Consider the following 23,568-nt stretch of genomic DNA (forward strand, 5'->3'; position numbering starts at 1 on the left):
ACACCTGCTTGTTGTGCTTTTCTCAGGACAAAGCTGGATCTAGGAGTAAGAAACAGTAGCTGCTCTGGGAATTTATTGTCATGACAGAGTCGCGTAGGCGTAGGCAAGGCACTGGCTTTCCTCCCTTTTCCCCCAAGCCTCAAGAAATGATAAATACCAAGTGCTTCTAGCATGCACCTTCAGCAGGGTTTTATCAAATTTATTTATCAAAGTAAATGCTCCATCTTAGAACAAGGGAAACATTTATTTTAAAAATATTTAACTGTCTAATACATTACACTTTAACAATATTTATAGTAAAGGATTCTTACAAGAAAGAATAAACAGCTTTATGGTACAATTAGTATAAGAAATATCCACATGGGGACTGTTTTGCAGTGTAAAAACACACCATACATCTGAAATGGTCATTTGCATATAAAAGCTACCACTGATGCCAGTGAGTTGCACAGTGATTTAAAAAAAAAAAAAAAAAAAAAAAAATTTTTCCAAACAACAGAATCCAAAATATACAAGTATTGCAAGCTATACACAGCTAACCAAATCAACACAGAACACTGTAGCAGGTTATTCCACTTTGTCTGAAGTTACACATGGTAGGATGAGTCGCATTCTGACACAGCTTTTATGGAGTTCCCACATAAAAGCCTCTCGAGTCCCGCGAGTTTGACAGGCTGCAGAGCTCCACCAGTAACTGCACTTGGCTGCTGGGCGCTTTACAAGGGCCAGGGCAGGTCGCTGAAGTCCACGGGCCCGCCCAGGCCGGCGTCGGCCTCCAGCAGGCTCATGATGACGGCCATGGCCGCCTCGTCGTTGCTGGGGCTGCTGGAGCCCTGCTCCGTGTCGATCATGTCCATGCCGATGTGGGAGTTCTCCCCTGCAGGGAACACGGCCGCCGCGTCACCTCGGGGCTCTGGGGCCGGGGGTGCGCCCCTGGGGACCTGGGGCAGCCTCAGCAAGGGCCGCCACTCCTCCCAGGGACAAGGCCGGCCAGCGCCAGACTGCAAACGCAACCCTGCGGCCGAGCTGCTTCACACTCAGCAAGGGAAATGAGGCTTCCCAGCACTACCTAAGGGAAGTGCCCGTGTGAAGTGAGGCTGTGAAACGGGCTGCCTGGTGCCTCGCTTTGGGCACACGCAGCGCTGGGCTGTGGGCTTTGTGCCTCAGCTGGAGCCTGCTAACACCCCCCCTCTTCCTGCAGCGTCCATGGGAGCTCAGCGTGTTCACGTGTGACTTCACTTACCCAGGATGGAGGAGTTGTCGGAATAGGGGTACCCAGAATTATCCTGGATTTGCCCGGACAGCAGCCCAGCTGAAGAAATGTCTGGAGTGCCACCATTCAAGATCTTGAAAGACAAAACAGAAGCTCTAAAGCGGCACGAAATGGTGCATTAGGTCTTAAAACTGTCCTCTACTGGAATTTTGAATGTAAGGTAGATGGACTTCCCAAAGGAACGCGGTGGTTTATAACAATCTTCTAAACGAGGAGAAATAGCAAGGGGCTGCTGAAAATACCCGACCCTCCACCTGCATTCTCCTATCCGCCATGCCAGCAGCCCCTCGTCTGTGGACATGTTGAATAGTGTAGGGCAGAAGAAGAAAGAGTAACTATTACTAGAACTGGAACTCTGTTCCACCTTGGGAGTTTTATTTCAAGAACAAAGAGAGCTGGGAACAGACAGAAATATTTACTGTCTGTTCCAGTTCAAGCAATTCTTACAAGCAAGTCATTATTTCTGAGGGAAAAAAAAAAAAAGGTTAAGTAAGTCTGAAGCAGTGCATAAGGATCTGGGTAAGTGCTCTTCTTGCTTCGGATAAAACTTCCATAAGTATTTAGAGATTGCTGGAAGCAGCCAGGACAAGTGTTCAGGTGCTGGAAATGGCACCTGAGTGCTACTCGAGCAATCTCAGAGCAAGGCAGGTGCACGGTGTTGACTTAAAAATAACCTCTCAGTGCCCAGGCCAGCAGGGAATTGTCCCGGGCTGTGCTACAGGAACACCGCTGGGATTGGCCAGTGCCGGCACTTCCAGCGTTCACCAGCACGGGGTGTCAGAGAGTTTCTGGAGGGTGGAGAGAGATGAGGAGAGCTGTTCCCTGCAGCTCTGCTGAAAAAAATCCGGCCTAAAGGGCAGGTGCGTGTCAAACGCTGCGGGTGTTTGGGAGCTGCTGGGAGCTGCCCTTCAGGCAGGGCTGTACAGGGGCCGGGACCACCGCGCTGCTTTGGCTCATCCCTTTTCCGGCCCAGCACAGGTTTCCCTGGAGTTGCTCCCTGAGCACAAATCCCACGTGCCCTGCCCTGCCTGCCCCCAGACTGGGGGGAAGCTTGTTCTTACCTTCTTCCCTCCTGGCGAGGATGTGTCGGGTGGGGGGGTGCTGGTGATGTTCAGGGGACTCGAGCCACAGCTGGAAGGTGATGATCCTCTTATCCTAAAACACGCAGGAAACAGGGCATGGACTTACAAGTGACTCAGAGACTGGGAGTTTTCAATGCTGACTTGAGTGTCAGGTGCCAAAAGGTGCTAAAAGCATGAGCTTTATGGTTGTAATCTCCCTTCCCCGATGTTCCTCACAGCAGCAGGAGCAGCAATGCTGTTAGTTGCAGCCAGACCAACAGTCCTGTGTAATTCCAGCCTGCCTGGTCTGCAAGCTTTACCTCCTCCCTATTTTTTTCCTGGATAGCCTTCACGGGGTCCTGGCTGCTAAGGAAAGCCTCGTTTTTGAGTATTTTACTTGAATTTCCACCAGCTCAGAGTTCCAGACTCCTCCAGTGAGCTCCTGCTGCAGAAGTCCACTGGACGGTTTGTAACTGCTCAAAGCCGCATTTGTTCGCTTCCATTCTCCACAGCCTGATCAAACATCGTTAATAATGGATAATGCATCGACTGTAGAACCAACAAATCTCCAGACTAAAGGGAGGAGGGGTAGTTACAGAGAAAAGCAATGGAAATGGGAATCTTCTCCTTGGCAGAGTTCCCCTGGGAAAGCTGAACAGAAGGCAGCTTTGGAAAATAGTAACAGCTGCTGAGAAAGGACTGGAACTAACCCAGGGTCCGAACTGCAATGCAAACATGGGTGGTAACTGCACTACTACACTCACTCGGCTAATTAAATGCTTTACAGCTACTAAAAGGGATGGTTAAGCTTCCAAGGATTGGCTCAGCCATGTTTTCCTTCTTTTCCTCTTTCCCATTTTCCCTACTCCTACAGAGAGGAACGAAGCCTTAGGGATAGGTCTGCTGCTGCCTTAAGTGAGGATGGAGGGAGTCTCCTGCCTGCAGCAGGAATAAAACCATGGGAAACAGACTGAACGCGTTCCTGGACTGCAGCTCAGTCTGGTTAAACTGCTACCACTAAACACCTGCTGGGTGAGACCCCTTTGATAGGAAAGGGAACACAGTTCCCGAGGGGAAATCCGTGAGGAACAGGGATTTTTAGCCAACAGAAACGAAGTGGTACCCACTGAAAGCAGCTGCTCAAACAGCAGCTGTGGATCCCCTTAGTGACCCACTGCCATGGGAAGGCCCCGGCATTGTGTCCTTGCTCCAGGAGCTGCAGGGGAACTGCACAAGCTCATCATGCACATCGAACAGCTCCAAAAGCATCTGAGTGAATGGGCTGCACGAAAACAAACACTGCTCTTCTGGCACACAGTCAACAGCTTTGGCATTTGGAGGTTGTGCCACTCACAGCCTCAAGTCACTGGGAAAAGAACAGCCTGGAATGGATTTGTTTCTAGGTAGCTGCTCTTTTTAACTCCTGTTTCTGGTAAACAGGCCATCATCATCACCACTGCAAAAAAAAATATGCCAGTATCAGTCTTTTGCAACAGGAAGCTGCAAGGCTGGAACTTCGTGCTCTCCCTGTGGGGGCTGACTGCCTCAGGGACGCTGAACAGGAATCTGTAGCTGTCTGAGAAATCCAGTTGGATCATTCCTTATTCAGCCCGAATAAATTGTTCTTTCAGAGGAAATTAAGGGAGTCTAACTCCTCTTCGAGAACAGCAATAAAACAACTCAACTTCACAACCATTTTCACTCACCTGTGAATCTCCATGATTTCTTCAGCAATCATCCTCCCTATTTTGCCTGCCCCAGCTCTTGTTCCACCTGGAATTCCAGGCACAGTAGGATGGGTCCTTTTGGGGCCACCTGAAATGAGCAGAAATTTTCAGGTCAGAGAAAAGCTTGCACACCCTCTCCACAGGGCAACTGTGTTTAAGGCTTTGAGCAGCTGCAGGACCTTCTGAACCGGATTTATTGACACTCCCACCCACTACCGAGTGCCTTCAAACGGATGAAAATCTCTGGCTTGCACTGAGCTGTGCTGAGTCTCAGATGTCCCTCTGTGGCAGCAGGGACAGAACAGACCCCAGCTCTTTTAGAACGCGGCTGTTCTCTTCTCAGGATGGAGCAGCTGGTGCTACCGCTTTGTCCAGAGCTGCTGCAGAACGGCCTTGTCAGACCTGCCCGACCCTGTGCCCAAACAGGCTCTTCCCCAAACGTGTTTGTTTCTCTGCTTTGTGTGAAGAACTCGCCAGCGCATATTCCATTCAATACAAACATTGGGACGAACCCAAGGATTCTGATGACTGCAAATAAAAGCCCCTGTAAGGAACTGCAGGAGTCTGAATGTGGAGGGAAAAGCGAGGTCTGACCAGTTAGGAGCTGCCACAGCAATGCGATTTCACGCTTGCACAGCACTTGGGAGGCTGTCAGGAAGGAGCCTGATACACTCCAAGCAGAGAAAAGCCCACCCTGAGAGGGCAGGAAAGGCCTCCGCATTGCTCATCCAGCAGGGATGATTGCCTGCTTCTGGAAACGCATATTTAACAACAGCGGCACGTGTGGCTCAGGCCCAACGCTAAACCTTATTTGTTCCCTTAGGGTATTAACAAATCTCAGTGCAGAAGGGCAGCAAAGTGTGTGCAGGCAGGACGAGCTGCTCCCAAGGCACAGCTCCCTGAGCACAGGAGTTACCTTCCCCAGCCTGGAGCACGCTGTCCATGCTGTGGGGGGACGCTGCCAGCTGCGGAAAGGCCGCGTCCCCGCTGTCCAGGACCGTGGTGCTGCGGGGGGCAAGGATTAGACAAGTCAGTGAGAGAAAAACCCGACAGGTAGAAAACCCTCCCAGTGATTCAAACCCAAGTCATGCAGCCAGAGTTGCAGCGTGGAATGCTCCGGGGGTTTTTCAGCAGCGCGTGAGTCAGTGTCACCCCTGTGACTGACACCGGGGCTGGATAAACAATAGAAACCAACCACCCCGTTCCACCTCGAAGTGTGCAGCGCAGGACCCCAACAGCTTCTCTCAGCACAGAACTCCTCTACAGCAATTATTCTGCTGAGAAGTCACCTCACCAAAAAGGAAAAAGAGAGGGAGGGGTGGGGGTGGGTGGGGGGAATACCTGCCAAAGCAAAGAAATGCACACCCCTTAAATTTCCACAAAGACCGAATCCCGGCTTTCCCCAAAGAAAGAAAACATTTCTATTTTCTGCAAGCTTTAACAACCAGAAATGAAATCACTGCAATTGTTCAACGAAACCGCCTGTCCCCGGGGTGATATCTGGAGTAGACACCTATTGTCATGCAGAAGGTGTGCACACGTTGAGGTCAAATCTCACAGGAGAAAAGGGCAAAGCAAGGGGCATTCCCAGGCACCTGCCGAGGGAAAAGCACTTACGAAACCACCGTGTTTGTGGAGACAATGTATTCTACTTCTTTGGTCCAAGGGTTCATGAAACTGAACCAGCGACTCCGCAACGTAATAAAAGAGCCATCTTTTATTTTAAACTTGTAGCAGTTGGTTGTAATCTTTTCTCTTGACTGCAAAACTGGAGACAGGCAGAAAGCAAGTCATTTGTGTCAAGCAGGCACCACAACATAAGGAGACCCCTTTGTCAGGGAAAAGCCAGTTAATTCCTCCCCACATCTCTCAAGAAAAATCCTATTCTCCTCCCTCAGCCCCTCGCCCATCCTGAACCTCAAATATTCCCTACAAATCCATGCGAGCCTAAGATAATCACAGTGCTTGGCACATACAGCACAAGGCTCTTGACTAAAGCATTTGCAAGCAGCAATACCCAAATCTTTTCAAGTCTGTTTGGTTTCCTTAGTACACAACAACCGCTCCCAGTACTTGGAACAAAATTTCTCCCCTGAATTATTAATAACCGTACCTTGTCTGTGACATTCTGCAAGATGTGCTATATCATCTTGATGAAAATATTCATAACACGAAGTACCTAGAAGTTCCTGGGGTAAGTATGCCAGGATGGCTGTTGCCCTGGGGAAGGGAGGGAGAGGAAGAAAATAAAGAGAAAGGGAGAAAAAAAAAAAAAAAATCTTTTCAAGTCGAAGTGTTAGTCAGAGATTCCTAAAGCTCACACCGAGGCTGGGTAAGGCTCAAACAATGCGGAAAGGAATTTTCGGCTTAGAAGGTTAAAAAAAAAAAAAATCCTTAAGAATAGTATTTTTAATTCTCAGGTAATTAAAAAAAGTAACTAACACGCAGAGCCCTCAGGTATTACATTTGACCTACCACCACCTGAGGGGATGTAAGACTTTCTAAATAGCTTTGAAGATTTGCTGTAATTTTGGGGAATTCAAGCCTGAAAAAAGCTGCCTTGTAGAGGCCACAAGGTAACACGAATCTTTCTGCATCAACTGCAAAACAGACATCAAAAGTTTGGCGAACTCAGGAGTGGGACAGAACAACACCACACCAAAGTCAGCTTGGAGTTTTCACATTTCTTAGAAGAAAATTACTGAGGGAGAAGTGACGGTTCCTTGAGGAAACTGAAGTACGTGTCACAATTCCAATGCCAATTAATCATGAATGACAATAAGGAACAGACCTGGGTAGAGCAACGCTTCTTCAGCAACCTCAAAAAAGCCCAAATTAATTAGCATAAAATGTAGAGATTGGTACATATTGATAATTATGAATAAGAACAGAAGGAAAAAAGCTGAAGCACAAAATCGGGTAGTGTTTCAGTGCAGGGCATTTCTGTAGGTTCCCAATCACACCAAGGCAATTCAGCACCAGCTGAGGACACCTCAAATCCTCCTTGACAAGGAGATCGAAGCCCTCAGCCTTGGAGGAGGAAACAAGAATTCAAACTGACTTTTGCCTGGTGAGCCTTATCCCGGGACACTTAAAACTCCAAGAAAACTCATCAAGGCAACGTCTAAGAGAACCACAAAACCCAAGCAAAACCAAGCCCGTCTTTAAAACGGAAGAGCTGGGAACCAAGTCAAGCTTATTCCAGGTTTTTCCAAGAACTTCAGTAACCAAGGCTTTTAGCAGCACTGCTGCGGTGGCATACCCCACACAGATGGGGAACAACCAGGATGAGCGGGTAATTTGTCAAGCCTTCTCTTTTCTCAGCAGGATGAATAGGTGCTGTGGAAGGAGAATCTGCGCCAGATTACACGCCTCAACAGGCTGGGGTGAACTCAACGTCTGACCGCGTTCTATTATGCAAGGGAGGAAATTGTTTGTGTCCTTCTGGAATTTCATCCTGTATTTACGTTCTTTCCCCCCCTCAGCTCGCTTCTCCGACTCAACGAGGCAGCTCTGAATCCTGAAGCTGTATCTGATGACATCTGCATAGATAACAAACCTAATTCCACTCTCAAATTCACCATGCACACCAATTAGGAGTCCTGAATAAATAAGAGGAGAGATGATTCTCTTGAAAACTCTGCTCGGCGCGGCTGCCGTTTCCACAGTGGATTGCTAAGCAGCTCCCTGGCTGTGGCAGCCCAGCTAATTGGTACCTGATCCACAGCTGCGCTTCTCCAGCGACCATGCAATCCATGAGGACAGGAAGGGTCACAGGGAGCTCAGGAAGTGTTTCTTCCCTGACTTCCTTGGACAAACGATAAATGAACAGTGCAAGTCGACATGAACAAAAACCACCTGACTGGGAAATAAATCGTTTTCAACTTTTACAGGTGCCTAAATATTCTCCAGGAGAAGCAAGGATCGTAGGATGTCAACTTCAGGCCTACAGATGAGGCTTTCTTCTCAAGAAATCCCCTTTCAAAGAGCCCTTTGAAGCAGCATAGACATCCCAAGGACTGCGAACAACAGCTAGAGAGCGCTTCAATTAAAGCATACGTGTTTGAATCCAGTGGGTCAACGTGTTCTGAGTCTCATCATTTTAGAAATGCTTCAAAACTACACATCAGGGGAACATGTCCGGTCTTTTGAAAATAAAACTTGTCTATAAACAAGCCAGAATGGCATTTTCTGAGCAACGGAAAGCTACGAATGCTCCCACAGCTCCCCAGAGCGAGCTCCAGCTCTGAGCACTCAAGAGTTGATATTTCCAAAAGCTTTCTATGAAATTAAAACCAAAAGCACCCAACCCAGCCAACACCCACAAACCCAACCACCCCAAAACAGATGGGTAACATAAAAAAGATAAAAATACTCTCCGTACTGCACTTCCTCCCATGACTGTCCTCTACTTCCTCTCAAAGGGCACCAAAGATCAGCTGAGTCTCCCCCGAAAGCAATTCCAGCAGGCAAGATTCTGTCAGAGTTTGGAGTCTGGGCTTTTCTGTGCCTCAGGGAACAGAGCCACAGGGAACCTGGAACAGCCTCATCTGGGCACTCTCAATCCTTCTTGACAAGGAAGGGAACCAAGCAACCCCTCTCCAACCCACGCAGTGTAACCTCCCCATTAACATCCTTCGACCTCCTACTTTTCCCTCGATGATCCATCAATTCTCAAGGAAGGTTCGGGTCCTATGCGCCTGCCACTGAAGAAAATTCCAGCCATTTCTTTTGGCAAAGGAAAGAATTCTCCTTGTATAGATAACAGACGGACGTTTGAAAGCAGATACCACAGAGGCACGAGTTGCCAAACCGTTTCCAAGAGATAACCCTTATGGAAAGCTTTCCTTCACACAGACACAAAGGGTCAAGGGAGAGTAGCATTAATCCGGCCGAATGTGTCCTAGTAAACAGTTATATAAGTGTTCATGCTAGCAAAGCCTCACCCAGCCTCTGCAGCCTCTTAACTGTGTGCTGCTTGCAGGAGGTTTCGTGTAACAGAGGGAGGAATTAGGGCCCAGTTTCAAAACATTTTCTTCTGAAGATTAAATACGTACACAAGCCCCCACCCAGCGAATTGGCAGAAACGATCCTGGTGTTAGTCCGTCACATTTTTGGAAGTTTGGGGTTTGTTTTTTTTTTTTTTAAATTTAATCAGTCATACTGAATGAATGCGTAGTAACAGCTTCGAGCTCCACCTCAAACGCCAGCCCGCCTTGCAGTAAAAAAATGCTGAAAAGGGCCGCAATTTCTTTTCCCAGTGGTGCTTAGACTGCTGCAAGGGAAAGCTGGCCGGGAGGCCGTGGTGGGAGCTGCCAGGGGGATTCTCACCTCTGGTCTACAAAGACGAACTTCCCGTCGATGGCGTGCCGGGACACGTATTCCGTGGGCTTCACGCGGATCTCGCCGTTGGCCGGCTGCGGGACCACGTGGGGATGGAGCCTCCCGATGGCCACCAGGCAGCTCAAATTGCAGCCCTCGTTATCCGGCTCGTTGTCTTCATCCAGGCCCATCTTTGTGGGAGGCCAGCTTTTTAAGTAGCCTGTGCTGTGAATAGTGCAGAAGCTTTTGCGGTCTGCTGCGGAAAGAAAACAAAAACAAACAAAAAACAAAACAAAACAAAAAACAAACCAACAAAACCCAAGAAAGCGGTTAGGTCGTGGGTACGGCTTCGGAGAACTTCAGCTCAGTTCTGCTAATAATGCTAATAATTCCTCTCTCATGCAGGAAATTTGGGATGCCCTTCGCTAAGGAGGGGCTGGGGGTGCTCAGGAACTGCCTGACAGGAGGGGACAGGTGGGCATCGGCCTCTTCTCACAGCAAACAGTGACAGGATGAGAGGACACGGCCTCAAGCCGCATCAGGGCAGGTTCAGGTTGGACTTCAGGAGGAATTCCTTCACGGAAAGGATTGTTAAGCCTTGGAAGGGGCTGCCCAGGGAGGCGGTGGAGTCTCCAGGGTGTTCACACAGCACCCAGTGCCACAGTCTGCTTCACAGGGAGATGTTTGCTCAAAGGCTGGGACTCCATGATCTTGGAAGCCTTTTCCAGCCTTAATGACTCCGCGATTTTAAGGGATTTTTCAGCGCTCCCACCGTAATGCAGCTAATCTGAGATAATCCAATAAACAATTTTTCTTGGCCAAACCGCTGTTTATGCTGAAACATCACATAGGCTCAGACCAAGGTCGCTCTGGGTAATTTTGAGGAGAAATTCCATCACATTCTTATCATTTCAGCCAAGGAGGCAAATAACCCAAAGGAATGTATGAAGAAATCAGTAGATTAGTAAATGAGATGCCTCTTCCATCTTAACCTACAAACCCCATGTTTGGCAGAACATACACTGGGGGGTACAGGGGACAGCTGTACACAGGGGGGATGAAGGTTTGCAACGGCCAGTCGAAGCCAGTATCCAAAAGAATCCCTATTCCTCAGCACTGAGCAGGCCTGACAACTAAGGAAGATGACTTTCATAGGGAGGGGGAGTAAAAGGCTTATGCCAGCTACACAAACTGGCTTCCTCAGCAGTGCGCACAGAAGCAGGATCCAAGGCTGAAGAATACACCAAATTTGCCTCTGTTCTCTTGCTGTTTGTCTTTTCACTTTAACACCAAATGTATTATTCACAGTACTCAAAGAAGAAACCTTCACATTTGGGCTAAATATATATTCCAACATGCCTAGAATAACAGCCTGCAGAGGAGAAAATATTTCCAACACTGCTAATGCTGTAAGCAAATATTCCAGGTGTAGAAACGCCATGTTTCCAGTGCCCAGAATGTACCAAACCCACAGATGAGCTTAGAGTTACACTCATTTTTTGAGGTGGAGATCCATCCTCACATCAGTGGGAAGGTACGGAGCAGAGAACAAGGAACAGCTGCCCTTTACTGGAGACACTGGCCAGGTGGTCAAGACTGAATGCGAACTGACCAGTGTCTGAGGATGATGCAGTAAGCCCCAGAACTGCTGGCACAAACTGCCTGGAAAAGTTTCAAGAAAGCAGAGTGGAGAATTTAGCTTTAAATGCTAACACAGGTATGTGAGAGATACTGGAGGGGGGTGAGGGGGACCTTGAAGAAGTAACAGACCTAGACATAGGTCAGAATCTTAATAAGAAACATCGACGAACGTAAAAATTTTAACCACTGCAAACGAGCGGTATACCAAAAAGAAAAATCCTGACAGCCTTGGTAATAAAAAGCATGATGGTTACCTTTCTTCTTTGAGCAGGTTGAAGGGAAATCCTTGTCTTCTACTTTGACAGAGGGCCTGTTGCACTTCATCCTGCAGAAGAAGGAGCGCCGTGCTCCGGAGCAGAGCCGCGAGGGCCCGGGCGCGATGTCCGTCTTGACCGGGAGTCCGGCTGTGGAGGGAGGGTCAGGTGCGGAGTGAGCCACGCACGTGGCTACCCCGTAAACCCCACCCCACAGCGCTGAGCCTCCCTGGGCCTTGCATCTCCTGGTTCTGAGGTTTCGATGCGGGTGACTGTGCAGCTGCCCGCACCAACGGTGATTTCTGACTCGGCTCTCTGCTGCTAAGAGCAGGGAGGCGAGCTCGAGAACACGGGGTGCTGAGGGCAAGGAGCAGCGGGAGATCGCACAAATCCACACTAGGCCTGCAATACACACTGCAGTTCCTCTGATCTGACTGAAAATAACCGGAGCAGAATTCCATACACAGTCACTCAGGAGGCTCCCCACCCTTCAGACTGGCACTTTCCTATCACAGCACCCTCCCAGAAAACACGTGTGCGCACAGAGCAGAAGAGCCCCAGTGACACTCCAGGGATAGAAAGACGGAAAAAAGGTAGCAGGGACCCACACAGGAACTGCAAATCCCCAAGATCTCCGGTTATGTCTCAGAAGACTCTCTTGCCTTTCAGAAATAAGTGCACACGGGCATGCCCTAGCAACAAATCCCGACCTTCAGCATATTCTCACAGGGGATTATTTTCCGTGGGAAAACCAACCAAAACGCATCCCTCTGGTACCACCAGGGCTCTGGGAACACATGGAATGCTTTCACGGCATGCATCAGGAGGACAGGTATCAGCAAGGCCAGTGCTCCAAGGGCTGTTGGAGGATTTAAATCACACAGCAGCTTTTCCACAGCCTGCCATCCAACCATGTCTGCACAGGCACATGTAAAATCAAGCAGCTGCCAAACGTGAAGAAAAAATTCTCGTGCCTTGTGGCCTCTGAACGTAAGGAGGAAGACAGCAATTCCAGTATTTTAGTGGAAAGCGTGCCTCCCTTACAATTCCACTGGAGCAAGGTGATCTCCAGGAGGTCAGGCTGCCCTGCACCACATGCCCTCCAAACTGCTGCACCACGGTGTGAGTACAAGCTGTGCTGAGTTACTCATGCCAAGACAAAAATAAATACGTGCATACATCCTCATACTCTTCACCAGTATGAGTTCTTGAAACTCTACCAATCCGTCTATCATAGCAGATGGGAAGACTGTAATTCATAGTATTTATTTTTGCCCTAACTTTGTCAGAGGCATACAGGAAAAAAAAAAAAAAAAAAAAGAAGAAACCAAAACCAGGAGGCAGCACTGGATATTCATGCTTGACAACTGATGAAACCAGGAGGCAGAAAAAAACTTCAGCTGATTCTGCCGAAGCCTCCAGGCTCCCTGCCCTCGAATGATCTCTCTCAGCTTCAGTTTCTGAAGTGGAGCTGGTGGCTTCTGTGAGCTGAGATCCAGGAGATTTCTGCTCCTGACAAGCATGAGACTTAATGACCTGGGAACCTGCAGTTGTAAGATACCACCTTCCACTTAAGCAGTGCAGACTCCTGCTATGAGAGGGAATTAAACACCCACTCACCCCAAGAGCAGCAGAGATACAGAACCACTTTAAAATACCAGAGTGGAGCAGAGCTAAGAGATATGGCAGGAAATGATTCCAAACTTCAAAACCTTCTGAGAGAAAGGCTGGGTCATTGATGGCGGTGGTAGCAAGCAATAAATAAGTAGATAAATAAAATGAATCCTCTATCTTGGCTGACAGCTAAGGACTACCAAGATGATACTGAGTGTATTCTGATCATTTAAAATGATGGATTTAGAAGGCTTCATATGCTCTAATGGAAAAAGTTAAAGCTTTGATGCCTGGAAGAGAGAGGACACCTCACAGGTGAAGCCAGTTCCAGTAATGCCTCTGTGCCACAGTGCATGCCAAACCCAACAGCTTCCAGGTACCTGTTCCACACCTTTTTTCCCCCCCCCCCTTTGTTTCTTCCTGTCTTTAAGCTACAATTTCCTTGGCATGAGACAATCCAGCATCCCCCCAACAACCCCACTTCTGACAGGAGGCAAAGCCCCAGCAGCAGTAACTCCAGATGACATTTTTTCCGAAGGTGGCAACACTCACTTTTTGCATCTATGAGTCTTTCTCGTGGTGCAGTGTCAGAAGAAGAGAGCTGCTCCTTCACTTTGGCAATGTCTTTAGGATGGAGATAATCAAATAAACTTTGACCAATCAAATCATTCTGTAGAGATTGAACATTCAGTCAAAAAGTAAAATAATGGCTCAGTATATTTTCTTCATTTTAGCATCCAGTATGAACAATCCTTTTGCATATAGGCGTGAGCAAGGAATACCAAACATCCAGCTCCAGCCTCATTGCAGGGGGTTTGGACTACATGACCTTTAAAGGGTCCCTTCCAAACAAATTATTTGATGACTCTGATTTGATTGAAGGTGTTCTCTGTGTATTGAATTATGACCACATTACACAGTAATTTCTGTCATCATTTCCAGTAAGAGTTTTGTAGAACTGGCATGCTTAGTTCCCCCCCACCAAATATTCTGGCTTCTACTCAGTCTCACTTCTTCTACCACACGTTTCAATGAAAAAAAAAAAAAACAACAAAACAAACCTAATTGCAAATGTTCTCTTTCGTGATTTACACATGAATAGGTATTTAGTATATACCTAACTAAAGGCCGGCTGAAGAAAACTTTTGAAGCAAATACAGGTTTTAAATTGGATGAGGAGTGCAGATGACAGAAAGAATGAAGATAATTTACACAACACACGGGCCAAGTTTAGCCTTATGTTGAGCATATATTAAAAACCTGGCTTTGGTATAACTGCTTTCCAGTTTCCATCAGTAAGCATGCAAGCAAAACCAGAACAGACAGAGAGAAAGCGAAGTTGAAAAATCCATGTGAAGCTACTGAAGAGCCCCAGACTGATGTTTCAATATTTGCTTACACTCCCAATTAGGTAATGCTTTTGCAAGCCTGAGGGTAAACCCTTGAGCAGAATGCATCAATCAGTGAATTAAATTTAGTTCCTTTTCACCTCCTTGCTTTGAATGGAAACCAGAAACAATCTTCTTTAACGACATGGCAGAGAAAAGCGCTCTCTCTCTCTCTCTCTTTGCAACATCTCTCAGCTTTCAAGACAGACTCTTCTCATACCTACCCCCAGATAAAGGCATAACCATCAAAGAGCTCTAAAATCTTTTAAGACCTAATGTACTTAAAATGGAAAAGAATACCTGACTGTAGTTGAGGATCTTGAAGACAGATTCTGAAACAAACAGTATCTTTCCTCTGTCACAGCCCACAACAAAAAGAAATCCATCTGCTGCCTAATTGGGGGTGGGGAGGAGGAAAAGTCAAATCCCAAGTTATACATCCTCATTGCATCGTTGTAACCTTTAAAAACACTTTGTGTACAGTAGAATTTCTACACTAGGAGAGCTGTCTTAACATTTAGAGGTAACTGAGTCAACAGGAAAAATGTGAAATTACAATGAGGGGTTTTTTTTTTTTTTTTTTTCATCTGCAAACATTTTTGGTATCATTCTGGGCATTGTGCCCAAAATGTAAAATAACTTTTATGAGAAGAAAGAACCCATGTCTTGTCCAAAAATATTATGATTATGTTTAATAATGCCTTCAGATTAAAATGTTATTTTAACTGCACTTAAAAAAGCTCCTCTTTTAGAAACCAACCATAACCTGGGTATTTATTTCTGTGCCTGGAGGCAACTAAATCCTATTTGCAAAGTACTGTCTTTCAGCCACACACAAGCATGCAGGAATAGGCCCCAGTTATGCATCTTCAGGGTCACAATGCTGCAGAAATTAAATTCTGCATATGCTGCATCTGGACACTGCAGTGCTTCAACAATTAACACAGCCACTGGAAGAGCTTAACTACTGACTGATGAGATAAGCTCTCCACACTGTAAAAGCAGTGTAACAGCAGGTAGCAGAACACACTAAGTCATGCTACATCAGTGACCTCAATAAAAAGGTGTTCATTTTATCATTGTACACTGAAAATCACGGCAAGGCAACCCAGGGCAGCAGGTCTCCAAAAGAGCAATTAATGTGATTTTTCAGACATTTGATTTCAGGTTGTACATGTAACAACTGAAGATTCTGATGGTTCCCATCTAAATTCCCCTCTTCAGTCTTTCTGCTTAAATTAAGAAATGCTAGTCGTCAATAAACTCACTGACTCTGTGAAGCAGTCTCCAGATTTCTTAATTATCCTCCATAATCAAAACATTTTTAAGCTGAGATACGAGGCAGAAAAATACCAGCGGTGTGCTTTGGGAGAGCTAGCGTCACAGATATTAATATCTCTTAATTAAAAGTTGGAACATACCCTGAGAATAAGATGTTTTAATTCATCATCTGATAGAAAAGCAGGCTTGTAGTTTGCTTCCGTATATGGGTTTGTAGCACCTAAAGAAAACAAACAAACAATTCCCGTATCACCAACACTACACGCTTAAATGAGCAGTTTTCCTTTGGCTCCTTCTTTGACTGCTGTTCACTGCGGGAATTCTTTAAAATGAACTCTTTTGGTTCTGTTTTACTATCAACATGAGCTCTGTTGGTATGAACTTAAAAAAGGGTGAAGTACCACATGAGGTAAAAATGCAAATTAAATGCCTCTGAGATATAAAAGTATTCCTTGATGTATTTTTGAACCCAAAGGCTGTCCTTGATTTGATGCCTAGTCTCAGAATTAGAAATTATAAAAAATATTAAAGAATAAAAACGTTGACACCATTTCTTCTCCTTATAACTCAGTAAAACATGATAAGCTCACGTAAACAAATCACGACTTAAGAATTTACAAATCCGTCCTCTCATTCCAAGCTGAAGATAAAACCCAGCATTACAATGACATCATCTCACAATGCCAAAACCCCAAAATCGGCAACAAATGAGACAGCTACTTATTAAGGAGTAATTCTTCTCATGCTATTCCCTTCATAAAGGCAGAGGAGAGTCAAATTAGTAACCACTGAAGTGTTATGAAGTATTAACCTCATCAAGTGACAGTGGCAAGTGGAAAGTTCAGCCTTTCAAAACCACGAGGTTAAACATGACTGCAGGCACCAGCTCTCCTAGAAATGAGAACAATCACCAGGATTTTTTTTTTACCATTAGTTGCATCTCTTTTTTTTTTTTTTTTTTCTTTCCAGTGGTGCATTTCTTGAAGGCTCAAGCTTTTAACATCAGCACCAACTGTACCCAAGCACTGATTGACTCACATGAAGCTTTAGGAACACACAGTGATTTCTCACAACCTCAACTCTCCCAAACCTGTGTGTTTCCCTTCAAGTGCTTGCAACAGAAACTGGTCAAAAAGACCAAAATTAAGTTTTCAAAGTACTCTCTATTCTTACACGCAGAGCTAAAGGTACAAGCATAAAACCTCAGAAGTCCTGCGGGAATATCATACCTGCAATCTAACCTCTCTATCCAACAACTTGACACACTGCCCGCTTAGAGCAGTGCTCAGCACTGCACCAGAATTAACTGTGCACTGCCCTCAAGCCCTTTGTTTCCCCTCCCCAGCTGCCCTGGTGCTGTGGAATCTGGCAGGAATGATCAATAGGTCAGATGATGGAAAATTGTTCTTTTCTCATCCCCAAGTTCCCCCAGTCACGTCAGGGTACTTACTGGACCATGAACTAGGTAAGCTGTGAAGGAGCATCAGATGCTAAGAAAAGGGAATTTTTTTAATTCCTCCCAAAACGATTTAATTTTCTCCTTTTTTTGGCAAAAAAAAAAAAAAAAAAAAGGAGAGAGAAAAAGCGTGGCTTTTGTGGAAATGCCACTTGGAATGGCCCTGCAGGCCCGGGCAACTCACCACGAAGTGTTTTCATGTGCTGGACAGCCATCCTGAGCACGGTGAGCTTGTCCAGCTTGCGGGACATGGCGTTGCACGTGGGCACCAGCGAGGCCAGCTCGTCGATGAAACTGTTCATCTTATCCCGGCGCCTCTTCTCGATCTGGCTGTGAGCCTCCCTGCACACACACACACACAGAGCAGCGCAGCTGAGGCGCGTGGGACTGCCCTAAAGCAGCCTCCACAGGGTCACTGAGCTGCCCTGTCATCCTTGTGAACAGGACAGCAGACACTCTGCAGTCGTGGGACGGTGATTATTTGGGTAGAGAACGGTTATAGAGCAACAGGAAAGGCTGCAGCACAAAAGCTTCTGGTTTGCCAGGAAACACAACACCCAGTGTTGGTCAGGTCCCATGTTAAAATTCCCTGCTAACACTTTCACAACCCACTACTGTCGAGCCTGAAAGAAGGAAGATGAAGAAACTGCCAGAAACACACCTGGCTTCAATTTCAACAGCAATGAAGTGACTAAAACCAAGTTACTCACCAAATTAGTTGTTTCAATCTATGCAAACTTAATGAAAAATGTGAACAGTGCAAAGATATGGAAAAATAAGGAAAGCTCAAAGCTAGGAAAAGGTATTTTCAGAAGAAACAAATACACAAATAATTCACACATGGCAAAAAGCAAGAGGCAATTCTTTTAAATACATTTCTTTAGAGCATTACCTTGCATTTTTTATCCTGCCTTGTTGGTCTGCATACTCCAACCTGTTGAGAAACGATATCACAAAGTTACAGCACTGAAAGCACTCAACCCAACTCTTTTACTGCATCTCACATCCTACTGATCCTCGTTAAGATCAGTTTCTTTAGAGTTTGAATGTTCATTTAACCTTTCTACAGCAAACATCGCAACTATAATGTTGCGACTTGGGGATGTTTTAACCCGTCTGTTTCATGTTGTTTAAACTAAGATCGTTTAAGATTATTGCTTCAGCCCAGCAAAGCAATAATTTGGGCCCAGAGTGGCACTGAGAACAGGCATCCACAGTCAGGATCCTGTGTCAGAACTGCGGAACTGAGATTTCAGTGACCGTATCAACAGTACCTTCCATGTTGGTCATCTTTATCTGTATCCATACCTTCCCTGCAGAAACAGAACAAAGCAACACATCACAAATTCAGCAGCACTGGCAGAACTGTTACCCAAGTACCATAAAGTCAGAATCCAGTATTCCTGCCATCTCTAAATCATAAATACAAAAATAGGGGTACAAAAAAACAACAACCTGGAAGGACTGAGGAAGCTGTGTGGTTTTTGTAACATTAAAACATTGTCTTAAATTAGTTGTGTCTCCTTCAGAACTCACTAAATGGCACAGTTTGATGTGTTTGACAGTAAAACATGCTGCAGTTCAAAGATATCATCTGTTACAAAAATGTTTTTCAGTTAACTAGGAGGGGGGGTGGAAAACCCAACTTTGTGCAGATGCTTGCATGTTCTATAGCTCAGTTGGCCTTATAGTAGTTGATTTTGGGGTAGAAAATGGTAGTAACCTAAATTAACACACCACTGGAGATGGCCAAATGCACGGAGAGAATAAAAGTCTGTGCGAAACTAACCAGGCACACTGGAAATTCGTACAACTTTCAGTGCAGATACGTGGTTTGCTTTTGTTCCAACACGAAGAAAAGAAGTAAGGAGAGAGGAATGAAGAATAGAAATAATCCCCCTTATTACAATTAATATCGTGGCCACATGTGCACAGCTAAGCAGGAGAGGAGAGCATAAGTTTTCATAGCTGCACTTGGCAAAAAAAAGCTAAATGCCCATGACTACACATCTTTTTTTAGAGAGATAATTAGCACGGGAATGTTTTGATTCATGCAAATCTGTACAACTGTGCTTAAGTGGATATTCCTAGGCCTGCTCATCCTGGTTTAATTTCTACCCGTGAATTTTAGGCCTATGGAAGCAAAAGGCAGGGGGAAAAACACTGGGCATCTTTTTTCAAGTGAAACCGATTACTGAAATATTTATACTTACTCAAAAGGAAAGCCATCGAGTCTGAAAAGAAAGAAAAATAAAGTACACCATATATAGAAAATAAGAACAATGTCTTCTAACATTTTCTGCAGAAATTCTCAAGCTAATTCATATTCTATTTGAAAGGAAAAGCACAATGAAAACAGGACAAGAGCACTGAGCGTTTTCTAAAGAGACAAGCTCGTTCGAATTAATCTACTTTCTGAAAGAATCATTCTGCTTTTTAAGAAAAGAGAGCATAGTTCATTACACTTAACGTGAAAAACTAATAAAATAACTAACCTAAATTATGTTATGCAAATCATTGAGATACTGTTTCATCTTCAGAAAGGAAAGATCTGTGCTTTATGCGTGTTGTCCTTGTGGTTAGATAAATGGGATTTCAGAGGACTCTAAGGCCAGAAATAAAACATAAAAATAAAAATAAAGTATCCCAAGTTTCTCAGTTCTTGATTCTTGCCCAGCAGGACAGATGGACATTTCGCTTTAGTCTAAAGTCCCAAGCTGAACTTTATACAGACTTTATCATATCACAAGGAAATTAAACAGAATTTCTACATGCAAGCTAACTGCTGGCATCCCTTCAAGACTGTAAAGTGACCTGAAATACCAGCGAGCTTTGATAAGAGGTTATGCTTTATAAAAGCCTTATGAGAAAGTCTTCTTATCTCAGCCAGTAACATACTAGTTATTCCTGTTCAACACTGGACATGAGCCTTTTTAAAAATAAACATGGTAGCCTTTCATGTAGTATTCACTGCACTCTTAGATCAGTTATCTTTGTGATCAGTTTCAAAACAGTATTAGTAGTGATGCTAAATGTTTTCTTCATCTCCCAGTCTGCACACCTGAGTTTTTGTCTTAGCCACTGACTCCTGATGCTCACAATTTAACAGCCCTTGTGACACCTCCTTTAGCTCTGGGATGTTTGTGTGTAAAAACCCCCAGGGGCAAAGTCTAGAAGAGGCACGAGGTAAGTTACTAAAGCATCAGGGTCGTTTGTTTCCTCATCATGTAACATTTCAGTCGAAAGCATTACTCCCAAGAAATTTCCTGTTCATAGCCTTGTGCATGAAGTCTCGGACAACAGCATTTGACCCTTGCTGAAGCGACAGTAATAAGCTGGGCAGGAATTTTCCCGGTGGACTTGCAGCAGAAAGAACTAAAAAGCTGTTGTGCAGAGCTGAAAGAGCAGCTGATGACTCCTCTTGCTTGGACTCAAAAGGTGAACCAAGAACCACCCTAAAACACTGCTTCTGCCTCCCTTATTCCCTGGCTTCGCTGGTACGTGAAGCATCAAACTGGACACTTGGAGAATTTATAGATACAATAAAAGAAACATTCTAAATATAATAAAATCATTAACAGGTTGCAGAAGCATGTCTGAACATTTTACCATGCATAGACATTTAAGGGGGGACCAAGGCAGTCTACCTGAAGTTCTGCTTCCCGAGAGGAACATTTAGTAGCCACCATTTGCTTTGCAACACAAAACGAACTGTAGTATGACTACATGGTAAGTCGTGGTATCTAGTGTACGACTACAAAATAAGTGAATTTATTTTACTAAGGATTCAAGGAAGCAGAGTTTTCACACATTTTTTAAAAATGCACACAAAACCTAAAGGGCAGAATTGTAACTTACAAGAACAATCTGTCTTTTGGAAAAGAGGACTCAAATAATGCTTCCTACCCAGAGGAATAAAAATGGAGAAATCCTACTAGACAAGAGGAAGTTGGTAGGATTGAGGCTGGTTCACTCAATTTTGTAGTAGTCAATTCAACTAGGAGGGACACACGTGCTTTTCAGGGACACTAAAGGCAGTTCAGAGAGGTATTCAAAGTTTTGTGCATAGGTTCTCCTAAAAAAGAATCTAATCCTTAATTGTGAGTGCTCAGCGTGGATTAAAAATTCCGCCCCTCTTCGTAAAAAGAGCTGCCAACAATCCAAAGGCCCCCAGCAATAAAATCTGTGCTAAGTTACATAAAAATGGACTCTGTGGCTGGATGAATAATGGATGTGGCCACTCACAAGTTGCCCTGCAGCCACACTCTGTAAAGTTACAAAGCAGAGGAGGCTCGCACGGGCACTTGCAGTTAAGTAGGTTGCTCTTGGTGTTCCCGGGGCAGGAGACATTACAGGTCTGGGAGTTTGGCAAACTCTGCTGTGCCCTTCACTGTTCTACAGGAGAGGTGGGGGAAGGCTCCTGCTACAGTTGAGAACCACTACAAGATTAGAGCAGCTGATTAAAAGAAAGACAGCTCTAATATCTCAAGCCAGAGACTATTCAGATTCATATTCAAATGAGAGATCAAAATAGCTTCGTCAGGCAAAGGTTGGCAGCGCGTTGATAGGAAGTGACTAAATAGGCAAAAAATAGGTAAGGAAAAGGAACTACTCCTAGTTTTGCTTCCACTTTCCAACACATTTATTATCTTACCCCCTCTGTTAATCAGACATTGTATTTCCTATGTAAACAGACAATATGATCAGCCTTCACGCTGCACTTCATCAGTACTAATTCCATTCCCTCATCAGCCAGAAGATTTCACCTCAGCCTTACCCCATGTGATAGCCCTCAATTCTAGCTGCACTGAGATGACAGCTTTATTTTTTGAATTATTATTATTATTAAATAATGAACTCGCCTCTTAGTGCATAGCAGCTTTCTTCTTTATTAAAACCTTTAAAGCAGGTTGTAAAGAAGAGGTTATTTAAAAACTGCTTGAAATGTTTCTACAGTCTTCCCCACTGTATTTTTGTGTTGTCACCTCCTTTTAGCAGTGCTAAATCACGAGAAATGCAACTTACTGATAATCAGTTGAGCTTCCCTTTCTTTTCCTATTACAGTCCATTCCTGAAGTGCTGAGGGAACTGGAGATCAAGTCAGCAGGGTCTGGTGACATAAAGTCACTAATTGTAGAAGATATGTCCATCCTTTGGTCTGCCATTGGACTGTCTAACATAAGGGAAGAAATAAAAAAACAACCCCCCAACCAAAAAAAACACTACATTAATATAAGCAGACACGTATTTTTAACCCAAAAAGTCATCTCAAACTTAGCATTCTTTAAAAACAGCAACAATCAGTTTCTGTTTTTCCCCCTTGCTGTAAAAATTACAGGTAATTTCTCCTTTTCCACTTACTGCTGCATGGAGTATTGCACACAAACCATCACCATCCTCAAGACACATTCTGTAACACACCTGCTTTTAAAGATTTGTCAGAATGATCTTGCACTAAACCAGGTTTCTGCTTATGTCACCTGGCCAGCCAATTGCTTTTACCTAACAGGAATATTTCTAACAGGGAACACTTGTTTTAGTGCGTCTCTGCATCACATTAGAGTTCACAAACTTTTAAAGTTCTGCTTCCACTGGATACAGAACATTTCCATAGAAATAAACACCTCTGCCCAGCAGACTCCGCAAATAAAAATATTATAACCCCATGGTGGTCCAAGAAGACTAGTTAAAGGTACAAATGAATCTAATTGGCTTTTTAATCCTCTAGACTACAAATAATTACACTGTTGGAAGAAAGCCTGTGAAAAGTTCCCTGCTAAATAGCATCAGCTGTGTAAGAGAAGAGTTTTATACCTGAAGGCCTGTCTCGGAAGCCTAAATCCACTTGGGCAAAGATGATGATGCTCAGCCCAAAGCAGCTGACAACCTTAGAACTCTTGCATGCCTCATGGTCTGTTGGTCAAACACTTTCAAAAACCTGAATGGGAGGAAAACCAGCAAGCTTAAAAAACAATAAACAAAAACCAGCAAACCTTAAAAACAATTGTTTTAGACACAGTTTACAAAAGCAAGAGAAGTTTCCAGCTTGGGGATCAAATGCTCATTTCCTTACGAAGTTTAGAAGCTTTATCCATCCCTCCAAAGGGTTAGCCTGTCGTGCACCTCCAGTGGACCAAGCTTTGGGCAGAAGGAATCTCTGGCACCACGTCCTTTTTGGGCCCTTTTCACCATCCTCTGGTCTTTGCACAAACCTCTCTGCTCACAATGCTCACACAATGACGATCATGCGCACACCTGCTGTCAGATGCTGCCAGAAGGAGTTAAATTGCTGTCACAGAGCAAAGGACAGACTCACCCTTCACTCCGGACTGACTTACTCTAAGGCTGGTCCTAAGTTTGGGCTTGGCTTACTGTTTTGTTTTCCACTGTAACAGCACTCAACATCTTCAAAGGACAGGAGTTAAACACGGGTTTATTCTGCAGGCTACAAGGTTTATATAATATCCACATCCCACACGACAACTGGAGCCCTCAAATGCATCTCCCAACTATACTACAAACACGTGGATGCCCTTCCCTTCCACACTGCT

At 44.9% G+C, this 23,568-nt stretch overlaps 1 protein-coding gene across 8 annotated transcripts in view; it reads right to left on the bottom strand.

Moving 5' to 3' along the window:
* Positions 1–164: 164 nt before the first annotated feature.
* Positions 165–23,568, bottom strand: part of BMAL1 (basic helix-loop-helix ARNT like 1) — a 47,895-nt gene continuing 24,491 nt past the window's right edge. For 3 of the 8 annotated variants that reach the window (XM_066187183.1, XM_066187181.1, XM_066187184.1), the window contains exons 2-19: positions 22,832–22,955; positions 22,043–22,190; positions 19,231–19,251; positions 18,292–18,330; positions 17,910–17,951; positions 17,202–17,359; positions 15,702–15,781; positions 14,581–14,673; positions 13,445–13,562; positions 11,279–11,428; positions 9,393–9,639; positions 6,175–6,281; positions 5,679–5,829; positions 4,978–5,066; positions 4,041–4,149; positions 2,335–2,428; positions 1,244–1,346; positions 165–877 (exon numbers count right to left, since the gene is read on the bottom strand). In XM_066187183.1, coding sequence (XP_066043280.1) covers positions 717–877; positions 1,244–1,346; positions 2,335–2,428; positions 4,041–4,149; positions 4,978–5,066; positions 5,679–5,829; positions 6,175–6,281; positions 9,393–9,639; positions 11,279–11,428; positions 13,445–13,562; positions 14,581–14,673; positions 15,702–15,781; positions 17,202–17,359; positions 17,910–17,951; positions 18,292–18,330; positions 19,231–19,251; positions 22,043–22,182 — 1,902 coding nt within the window. In that variant the 5' untranslated portion in view covers positions 22,183–22,190; positions 22,832–22,955 and the 3' untranslated portion in view covers positions 165–716. Of the gene's footprint in view, positions 878–1,243; positions 1,347–2,334; positions 2,429–4,040; positions 4,150–4,977; positions 5,067–5,678; positions 5,830–6,174; positions 6,282–9,392; positions 9,640–11,278; positions 11,429–13,444; positions 13,563–14,580; positions 14,674–15,701; positions 15,782–17,201; positions 17,360–17,909; positions 17,952–18,291; positions 18,331–19,230; positions 19,252–22,042; positions 22,191–22,831; positions 22,956–23,090; positions 23,124–23,568 lie in introns of those variants that run through there. The other 5 variants (XM_066187182.1, XM_066187185.1, XM_066187186.1 and 2 more) reach the window with 5 other exon arrangements.

The sequence above is a fragment of the Chamaea fasciata genome, unplaced genomic scaffold, assembly GCF_029207755.1.
Source record: "Chamaea fasciata isolate MVZ Bird 193981 ecotype frontalis unplaced genomic scaffold, bChaFas1.0.hap1 SCAF_7, whole genome shotgun sequence".
NCBI lineage: Eukaryota > Metazoa > Chordata > Aves > Passeriformes > Sylviidae > Chamaea > Chamaea fasciata.